The sequence below is a fragment of the Miniopterus schreibersii genome (genome assembly GCF_964146895.1).
Source record: "Miniopterus schreibersii genome assembly, chromosome: X".
Taxonomy (NCBI): domain Eukaryota; kingdom Metazoa; phylum Chordata; class Mammalia; order Chiroptera; family Miniopteridae; genus Miniopterus; species Miniopterus schreibersii.
In genome coordinates this window covers 39306510-39317862 of record NC_138104.1, presented here as the reverse complement: position 1 = coordinate 39317862, position 11353 = coordinate 39306510, and the positions used below count along the sequence as shown (strand labels likewise).

Genomic DNA, 11353 nt, shown 5'->3' with positions numbered 1-11353 from the left:
ATATATGCACATATATATAGTATGTCGCAACACATATTTGACCATATTTGCTGCATACTTATACAAAAACAAGTATTTATTGTTTATCAGAAATTCAAATTTTACTGAGTGTCCTGTATTTTATCTGGAAATCTTATCTTCACACTGTTTCAATTTGGGGAACTGCACATAGTTAGAATTTTATCTGTGATAAGGCAAAAATTATGAACCTATAGGTATTCACAGCCTTTGCTTCTCCCCTGCCATCTAAAACCAGTTCTAGGTTTGCCATTTCAGTTATTCCCCCCTCCCATCCACTGCAGAGAGTTCTGTTTGGTTGCTAGGTTACCAAGTTCTGTGGACATTATGATGCAGAGTCAAAAGAACTTTGAAAAGGTATAAAAGGGGAGGTAAAGCGCAGAAGGAAAGGAGGAGAGCAGTGGCGGCCTAGTGAAGCACAGTTTTCGGGGTAATCTACACTACTGAAAATGGAAATAAACGTAAGTTGAAACTAAAAAAGTAAAATATAAGGACTTTTAAATAAATACCTCTTAGTTTATGTATCCATTTTATAGTATTCAAACTTATTTTGAGATTTGCTTTGGTTGCTTGATTTATGATTTTTTGATAGAGATCCTACCCTTAGACTTGTTCTTTTGGGTCAGACCTTCACTATGTTCACATGTGATTCTGTAAATATGCCTCAACTGGAGAAATGTACCTTGTTTTATATGTGACTAAACTTTTTGAGTGACAAAACCATTTCAAAAGTATAAGTTTGGGGAAGAGAGGTGAGAGAATTTATGGTGCTTCAAATGAAGGAGTTGGGGCATAGAAGTCTCCTGACATATAAGTAAATGGGGCTCAGGGACATATGTTAATTGAGGAACTTCCATCCAAGATAATGTAAAAGTGTACCTTGGAGAGTTTGTCTGAAGGGAAACAGGAGCCATTTAATTTATGTAAAGAAGTTTTGACTGAGTTGATGGGGCGTTAATGCAATTTGGTGTAACATTTTTAAACTTTTGGTAGAAGAAATAAATCAGTTGAATCTCATTTTAAAAGGTTCAAAATAGCCAGGTTCATTTCAAAGTCCACGATATGTATATTTTAAACTTTATATGTAAAATCTGAATCAGAAGAGAGAATATTTGAGAACACCAACTGTGATATTAAGTTATAGTTTTTGTTTTATAATACTTTTTACAAAATTAGCTTTTATAAATATGTAACTGCACTATTGTACTTCCTCAAGGAACTAGTAACCAATTCAAAATATATATTATTTTTAAGAATTTAAAACATTATAATTTTATAAGCTATTAAGTACATTTACATTTATCTTGGTGAAATATAACAATTTTGATTTTCTGTCTAATAAACAATGAACTGTTGCTTCCAGTAAATATAAAATCATAAAAAATATATGAAGACTTTATTACTGTATTGCTTAAATAAACATATATATTTGACTGAGTTATTAAAACATGACAAAGCAAGACTTATGACCCTTGACCATTTCCAAAATAAATCCAGGAATTTAAAAATAAATATTAGTCCATTGAATAGAATAACCCACGTGCTTCTTGTGCAGTCTCAAACAGGACATTTTAAAAATATTTTATTTAATTTTTTTCCATCACCATTTATTTCCTTTATGCCCTCTTCCAACTGCACCCACCCCCACCCCACCCCCACAATCACCAAACTTCATGAGTTCTTTCTCTTTTTTTTTCTTTTCTGCTCAATTTCTCCACCCCCTACCCCCAAATCACCCTTCATCAGAGCTGTCTGCCTGCTCTCTGTCTATCAGTCTGTCTGTATTGGGCTTGGTAGTTAAGTTTGTAAATTAAATTCAACACATGACTGAAATCATATGGCACTTGTCTTCTGACTGTCTTATTTTACTTAGCATATTGTTCTCCAGGTCCATCCATGCTGTCACAAAGGGTAAAATTTTCTTCCTTTATACAGCAAAGTAGTATCCCATTGTGTAAATGCACCACAACTTTTTTATCCACGCATCTACTGATGGACACTTGGGCTGCTTCCAAATCTTGGCTACTGTAATAATGTTGTAATGAACATAGGGGTACATAAAATCTGTCAAATTAGTGTTTCAGGTTTCTTTGGATAAATTCCCGGAATTGGAATCACTGGGTCATAAGGCAATTCCATTTTTAATTTTTTAAGCTAGCTCCATAATGCTTTCCATAGTGAATGCACAAATATGCATTCCTACCAAGAGTGCACAAGGGTTCCCTTTTCTCCACATCCTCAACAATACTTGTTGTTTGTTAATTTATTGATGATAGCCATTCTGATAGGTATGAGGTGATATCTCATTGTGGTTTTAATTTGCATTTTTCTAATGATTAGTAACTGAGCATATTTTCATATTTCTATTGGCCATCTGTATGCCATCTTTGGAGAAGTGTCTATTCAGGTCTTCTGGCCATTTTTAAATTGGATTATTTGTTTTTTGGTGTTGAGCTTTATAAGTTCTTTATAAGTTTTGGATAGTAATCACTTATCAGATGTATCATTGGAGAATATGTTCTCCCATACAGCAGGTTGTCTTTTCATTTTGTTGATGGTTTCCTTTGCTGTGCAAAAACTCCTTAGTTTGATGTAGTCCCATTTGTTTATTTTATCTTTTGTTTCCCTTGTCCAAGGAGATATATCAGAAAAAATATTGCTATGAGAAATGTCTGAGATTTTACTGCTTATGTATTCTTCCAGTATTTTTATGGTTTCAAGTCTAACATTTTAAGTATTTAATTTTTAGTTTATTCATGTGTGGAGTGTAAGAAGGTGGTCTAGTGTAATTTTTTTTTGCATGTATCTGTTCAATTTTCCCAACACCATTTATTGAATAGACTATCTTTTGTCCATTGTATGTTTTTGCCTCCTTTGTTAAATATTAATTGACTATAAAGTCGTAGATTTATTTCTGGGCTCTCTATTCTGTTCCATGGATCTACATGCCTGTGTTTATGCCAGTAACATGCTGTTTTGATTGCTATGGCCTTGTAAAATAGTTTGACACCAGGGAGCATGATTCTTCCAACTTTATTATTTTTTTTCATGATTGCTGTGGTTCTTCAGGGTCTTTTGTGGTTCCATATAAATTTTTGAAAACTTTGTTCTAGTTCTGTGAAATACGCCATTGGTATCTTGATAGGAATTGTGTTGAATGTGTATATTGCTTTGAGTAGTATGGACTTTTTAATGATGTAAATTATTCCTATCCATGAACAGGTATATGCTTCCATTTATTTGTATCTTCTTCAATTTCTTTCTTTAAGATCTTACAATTTTCTGAGTACAGGTGTTTTAACTCCTTGGTTAAATGTATTCCTGGTCACTTTATTATTTTTGATGCAATTATAAATGGGATTGTATTCTTAGTTTCCTTTTCTGATAGTTCATTATTGGTGTATAAAAATGCAACTGATCCTGGATATTTATTTTGTATTCTAATATGTTACTGAATTCGTTTATCAGTTTTAGTAGTTTGTTGGTGGAATCTTTTAAAAAAAATTTTTTTTAAATTAAATTTATTGGGGTGACATTGGTTAATATGATCATATAGGTTTCAGATGTGAGCTTCTATGTTACAAGATCTGTATATTGCACTGTGTGCCCACTACCCAAAGTCATATCTTCTTCCATCACCATATATTAAGATCCCTTTACCCTTTACCCCCCAACCCCTTCCCTCTGGCAACCACCACACTACTGTTTGTGTCTACAAGTTTCAGTTTTATATCCCACATATGAATAAAATCATATGGTTCTTAGCTTTTTCTGACTGGCTTATTTCACTTAATGTAATATTCTCAAGGTTTATCCATGTTGTTGTAAATGGCAGTATTTCATCCTTTTGTGTGGCTGAGTAGTATTCCATTGTGTACATGTACCACATCTTCTTTATCCAGCCTTCTATCACAGGACACTGAATATTTCCATGTCTTGGCCACTGTGAATAATGCCTCCATGTACCAAAATTTGGTGGAAACTTTAAAATTATCTATATACAATATCATGTCATCTACAAATAATGACAGTTTCTTCTGCCTTTCCAGTTTGGTTGCCTTTTATTTCTTCTTGTATGATTGCTATGGCTAGGACTTCCAGTTCTATGTTGAATAAGAGTGGTAAAAGCAGACATCCCCGTCTTTTTCCCAATCTTAAGGGGAATGCTTGTAGTTTTTGCCTGTTGAGCATGGTGTTGGTTGTTGGTTTGTTGTATATAGTCTTTATTACATTGTGTGTGTTCCCTCTGTTCCCACTTTGCTGTTTGGAAAGTGGACATCTGCTTGATTTTTTATCATGAATGGGTACTGGATTTTGTCAAATGCTTTTTCTGCATACATTGATATGATATGGGTTTTATCCTTCAGTTTGTTTATGAGGTGCATCATATTTACTGTTTTGTGGATATTGTACTAACTTTGCATCCCCAGAATAAATCCCACTTGATCATGGTGTATGATCTGTTTAATGTACTACTGGATCTGGTTTGCTAATATTTTGCTAGGGCTTATAACATCTATGTTCACCAGAGATATGGGCCTATCCCCTTAGACATTGTCATGTCTAAGTGGTTTTAGAATTAGAATAATGCTGGCCTTGTAAAATGAGCTTGGAGATCTTCCCTCCTCTTGATTATTTTGGAATTGTTTGAGATAGATAAGTGATAGTTCCTCTTTGCATGTTTGGTAAAATTCACACATAAAGCCATCTGGTCAAAGGCTTTTGTTTGCTGGGAATTTTGGGGGGCGGTGGGGAATTTTTTTATTACGCCTTCAATTTCACTAGTTGTAATCTGTTTATTCAGATTCTCTGAGTCTTCTCAATTTAGTTTTGGAAGGTTGTATGTTTCTAGGAACTTATCCATTTCTTCCAGATTGTCCAATTTATTGGCATGTAATTGTCTGTAATATTTTCTTACAGTCTTTTGTATTTCTTTGGTGTCAGTTGTTACTTCTCCTTTCTCATTTCTGGATGGGGCTATTACTTCCCCCTAAGCTAATGCTGCACAGATGGCAAAACTCTGCCTTAGAATGATGGCTTCTGCAGTATGGGGAAATGACTCAGTACAGGGATTTTGGTGGCTATTCAAAGAGGACATAATTTTTAAATGAACAATAATGACCTTAAATACATATATTTCTGATATGGCTTCTTTGCAGAAATAAGGAAAATTTCAAATATAACTTAAATTCAGTTGACAAACAACATATTCTAATAGCATTAATATCTGTGATGAGTATATGCACTGGATATATCATATAAAATGCCAGTGCAGAATGTGGAAGGGAACAATGAATCTTATAGTTAGCTTCAGAGGTGTAAGTGGAAGACCCTATCAAAAGGCAAAGCAGAAGAGCTACTTTACTTGGAGAGAGAAGGTACAAGAGCTAATTAGTCTACATCTGTTCTATGAAAATAACATTATTTGATTTCAGGGGGCGTCTGACAAGACCTAGATGACAGCCAGGAACTCCAGTTCCCACCGACTTTTTGGATCTCAGCCTTAGAAGCAACCAAACTTAGTGAGTTCAATTTTGTTATTATAGACATCTACTATAATGTAAGTGCTGTTTATTATCTTACCCTTATTATAACTGTGCTGATGCTGAAATATTTTGGTAATATAGTTTCTCTAATTGACAATCTCAAACAGATCAAACTCAGTTAAGCTCAGCAAGGACCCTCTCCTTGAAATTTCAGGTGTGTATGAAAACACTGAAGAAGAGAGTTAAAAAAAAGAAAAGTAGACTAGAAGATCAAGAGATGTCTTGAGGAATGCCTACATATAAATATTAGGAAGAGTAAAAATAAAGTAAAAAAGACAAATTAGATAAGGATAGAAAAAGGAGAAAGGTAACAGACTATCATATGGTAACAGAAGTCAAGAAATAACATACTTAAAGTGGAGGAAGATTAAGAGACTACAATTCCATGACCTTAGTAGAGCAGCACTAAAGAGTAGAACATACTGAATAAAATCTTATTGTAATCATTGCCTTCAGTAAAGGAAATAAATAAATAAAATAAAGTTTGCAATAAAAAGTCACACTTGAATTAATATCAAATTTCGGGGGGAAAATCGTAAGTTAAATGTAAGTATGAAATAACAAAAAGACCAGCAGTATTAGAACATAAAAAGCATGTTGAGTAAATGGAGGAAAGAAAGTTAATCAGAGGAGATGGGGTTAGAGTATGGAGGGTCTCTTAAGATAGCAGTATGAGATAAAGGCCTATGTTACTTCTGTAAATCCAACTGGCCTATCCATGCATTCTGTCTAGGTTAGCTCCTAAATCTAGCTATAAACAATGGAAGCAATGTTTCTTGATTTTTCAACTTCCTCAGATTTTTTTTTTGAGCCACCTGGCATTTCCTTTCCCCACTATTGCCTTCAGTAAGAAATCCTCCTACCCATTTTCCTACTCTAAAGAAATCTTCCAACTCAGATTGTCCTAAGTCCCCTCATAGAAAGGAATGGGAATATATAATTCAGAGTATTAGTATCTGCTGAAGGTGTTTGAGCAGGTAGGTGACATGAAAGAAATATGCAAGAATAAAAAGGTAAACCAAGAGTTTAGAATCAGGAAAATCAGGTACTACCAGCAGTAAAAAGAGCATGATGTGATTATCAGCTTGATTAGTGCTGAGGCAATGAGAATGAAAAGAAAATGATGAGTTGAAAAGATATTTTAATAAAATGACTCAGAGTTTGGACTTCACCCTTGAGATTCCTCTTCTTTTACCTGCTCTGCCTTCCCTTCCCACACATTTCATAATGCTTGCTCTTTGCATAGATATTGTTCAAAAAGAACAGATAAAATAATAAAACAAAAGACAAATTCCCAAGGAATTGTTCTTCATACAAATCCAACCATTTCATTTCCACATAGATTTTAACATGTGTATTCATAAAAATAAATACATTCTCCCTTAGCCTCATTTTAAAATCCCAGATCATTAATTTGGATCTATCTTATTAAATAAAAATTGTATTTATTTCACCATCTAAAATGAAATAATTGGACTTTTACTGGAGACTAAATGCACTCTAGTGCATTGAGTACATTCTTATATTATCCAGATGAAAATTTATGTTATTCCAAGTTTACATAAGTTCCAGACTAACTAATGAGAACACCTATTTAATAGGAGTTATATTTGCCCTCAGTTTTGTTTTTTCCTTATTTTATTTTGTGAGTCTGTGACTCTGATATTAAAGGTGTAAGAAAATATATGTATTTAAAGTATGAGAAATGAAGGAATACCACATCCACATGTTTTTTGCCATGATTAAGTAACCAACTTCTTATGAATTAAAGCATTCCTCAACTGAATAGATCTTTGTCTTTTTTCTCATAAATAGAACCCAGGATGTCTTCTCCTAGTAAAGAAGAAAGTGATCCAGCTGATAATGCTCTTAAAAATTCAGAAAATGAGGCTCCAAATGACTGTAGTTCAGATATAGAGCCTTCATTTGTAGAATCTAATATGATCTCTCAGGTCGATAGCAACCCAATGAACGGGGAGCTAGACATACCAACCTCTCAGGACCATGCTGTTCAACCAGCAGAAGAAAACGACCTTGAAGTAGAGAAGAACCAAGAAAATCCTCAAGAAGATTTAAAAGAAGAAGAACCCCTTCTAATTCAGATTCCTATTCCTAGAAAATGGATCTCTCTCATGTCAGGATTAGGCAGATTTACTCATCTGAATACATCACTAGTGAAAATTAATAAAACAAATTCCTTAATTAATAGAGCCAGATTCCACTCTGAAAAAAATCAGAGGAAAACAAGTAATATCTGTTATGTCAATATAAATTACAAAATTCCTTTCCAGTTATCAATTTCATGGAGAATGTCATTTATAAACCGTTATGAGAGAAGAAGAATGGTTCTTCGTCAGTTGTGTGAGAGACATCTCCCTCAAAATACCATGTGGGGAAAGCAAAAATTTGTAGCATTTGTCGTTCGCCCAAATGTTCTAAACAATAGGGCAAGAATGACAGTATTTGGAAGGCCTATGAGGGTGTACTACTACTACCCCCTCAGTGAGAGAATAGCATTAAAAATAGTGTCCAAGTCAACTGATACTAAAAGGAGGCTGGAATTTCACATTTTTGTGAGACCTGCGTTTGATGTTCCACGGACCCAATTTGAAAACAGATTTACTAAAAGAGCTTTTGAAGATCATCTGAGATCACAGCATTACATCAGGGTAATGATCATAACAACTGATAATGGTTGGAAATACTTATGTCCCATTTGTAGGAGTGTTTTCAACAGTTTGGCTGAATTTAGACAGCATTCTTGCAACCATCTTGCAAATTAAATTCAATTGGGCAATATTCTAAAATTTAATTTCTAAAATTCATAATTTGGCGACAAAATGGAGACAAAATTGCATGAACATAAATTTTAGGAGTGTTAAATGGAGTTGCAGATAGAAAGATAAAATAATAAGATATATCAAAAAGAAACACCTTGACAAGAGAAGAAAAATTCATAAGGAAACCACTGTTTATATTCTGCTATTACAAACAGAGCATCAGAATATCAGGCCCTCCATCTGTATTTAGTCAGTAAATGAACTAAGAAAATGTTTGTACTTTCTTAACATCTATTTCTGCTGATAGAAACATTGTTAATATTATAAGATTCCAAGTTTATAAGACCTGACTGTGACAGCAAACATATTAAAGGGTTAGACAAAGCCCTACCAGGTGTTTCTAGAGACTCTGCAAAATTTCATATCTGAAATGTTCTCCATTAATTCAATAAAAATAAATTTAAAGACATTAAAAATTGCCTTGTATGATTATAAGTAAGTAAAAAATATTGCGTCCGGGGGAAAAAAAGGTTCACATATCATAAACGTGCTGTTTAGATAACAATTTTGATGATTAAAATAAAAATTGAATTCCTAAAATAATGTGATAAAATTGAGATAGATGAGAACAAATATTAAACTAGCAGCATACAACTGTAATATTTTATTTTCTTAGGTTCTTTACCATTGCTTACTATTACCGTCAATATTTTACTTTCCCCCATATGTACATGCACAAATACGCACACATATTTAAAGAGTTCCCTATCTTGCTACTTGCAGCTCAAACTTCTGTACCTCTTCTTTCCTTTGACTTGCATAGTCATAAAGATTAAAGACAGACTTCCTAATTTCATCTCTAAGTCAACTTATATTAATTGGTCATTCATTATGCATGAAGCACTATCCTAGAATCATTGTATTTGTTAGTTAATCTTCACAATAATATTACATGTATGTACTATGGTACAAATAAATACATAGAAAACGGTTTCCAAAAAATATAATCACTTTCCAAGGTCACACATTTGGCAAGTGTGTACTTCAGTGGGAGGTTTGTTACATGTTATGCCTTATTTAATAAGTATGTATGTGTGAAATATTTAATCCATAAGTATACTGTATTAAATAAATTCTAATCTCTCATGAAGCACAGGATAATTAGGCTGTATCTAGCGAAGGTCTTTTTTTTTTCATCTGGAGGCAAATTTGCTACTTCCAGATACAATTATTCAGTGTCAGCAATGAATCAGAGTAAACAATTAAACTGATTGAGACAATTCAAGTAACTAAATAAAATGTTTCTCCATTTAAAAAAATATATGCTATTTTCATTTTTAATATCATTAAATTATTATAAAATTTAATATCATTAAATTAATATAAAATTATTTTGTTCTTCATTTTTCCTGAGGATAAAATAACAATTGTATTTTTAAAATTTGGTTTTATCACTGTCATATTACCATCTATAGAATCCACATCTGAGCTGCAAATCTCCACAAAATTTGAAAACATGATGTAAATGTAAAACAAAGTATTTAAACTAAATATCCACATTTTTGTCATATATAAAAGGTTTCTATTGAGCTAAAATTTTGAAAATTACAAATGATAATCAGAATTAAGTCATACTAGTGAAATCAGAAGAACCTAAAATAAAGAAACCTAGATATATCTTTCTCTAGCACTTTGTAGCTATTCTCAACTTCAGTAGAGAGGGAAGGCAAGCTTTTATCTTGGAAAAAAATGAATGAGTAAGTGAACTTCAATGTTTAAAATGATTGAATTTTCTATCTTTGATAATTCACAAACTCAGTGTCACACAGGTGCATTTACTTTTTTCTCAAAGATACATGAATAAGTACATAATTTATTTCTTTATGTTTGTATTAGTTTCAGATTTCCTTTACAAAGCATTATATTTTAAAATATAGGTACAGACTCTGGCCAGGTGTCTCAGTTGGTTGAAGCATCATCCCATACACCAAAAGGTTGTGAGTTCAATTCCCAGTCAGGGCACATACCTAGATTATAGGTTCGATCTCCCGTTGGGGCAATTATGGGAGACAAATAATATTTCTCTCTCTTTTCCTTCCTCTCTCTCTCTAAAAAAAAAAAAAAAAATCTATAAAAAACATATCCTTATATGAGGACTATATAAATAGATGTACAAGATAATATCTTTATTTTATACATATACAGTAACTAGCATCTATAATAATACATTACATTAACATCATCAAGACCGGCAAATTATATACTCAACAAAGAATATAATACATTTTTAGAATAAATTAACCTAGAGAACCCTGAAGATGGCAGCCTTATACCATTTTAATGTTCTCAAACTTTGACCAATTAGAATTTAAAACTATATTTTTAGGTTTTATTTCAAAAATGTAGCTGATAACAAAGTTTACTATTTGCCTTCTATTATTTATCTGGTATTAGTGTGTTGGATATCTCTTTGAAAGTTATGTTTTAGACCTATTTTATCTGAAAATATTCAAGTTTTTAAAAAGTTCAAGCTACATCATAAGGATGGTAATAATTTTATTCTAATTTATGCAAGAAACTTTAAATGAAAAACATGAAAAATATTCAGAGAAATCTAATATTAAAACAACACTGAATTATTAAATAATATTTTATTTCATTCACACTTTCAGTGAGCACATTTAGTGACTAATATCATTTGTTTTACATAGAAATAGTCTGATCTGACTCAGTCGATAGAAATAAATAGAGTTGTTAATGAGGTCTGATTTTGGATTTTTTCTTGCTTCAAAGTTTGGAGATGGCCACTAAACTGTGAATTTATAAACTTAAGAATCTAGCACTACAAAATATTTATATTCAACAAAACAGATCTCAATTTTAAGCAGACACTTATTATTCAACTCTCATGTATGAAATGCATTATATACTAAAACAAAATATAGTCATTAGTTATTTGCTCAATATTTAATTTGAAATAAAATATGCATTTATTAATTTAATTTATTA

The 11353-nt window shown here is 32.3% G+C and overlaps 1 protein-coding gene across 1 annotated transcript; it reads left to right on the top strand.

Moving 5' to 3' along the window:
- Nucleotides 1-7387: 7387 nt before the first annotated feature.
- Nucleotides 7388-8347, top strand: CPXCR1 (CPX chromosome region candidate 1; the record flags this gene model as incomplete). The annotated part of the gene is made up of 1 exon (XM_081125367.1): nucleotides 7388-8347. One exon carries the CDS (start codon nucleotides 7388-7390, stop codon nucleotides 8345-8347), a length of 960 nt encoding a protein of 319 aa, XP_080981493.1.
- Between the last annotated feature and the right edge of the window lie 3006 nt (nucleotides 8348-11353).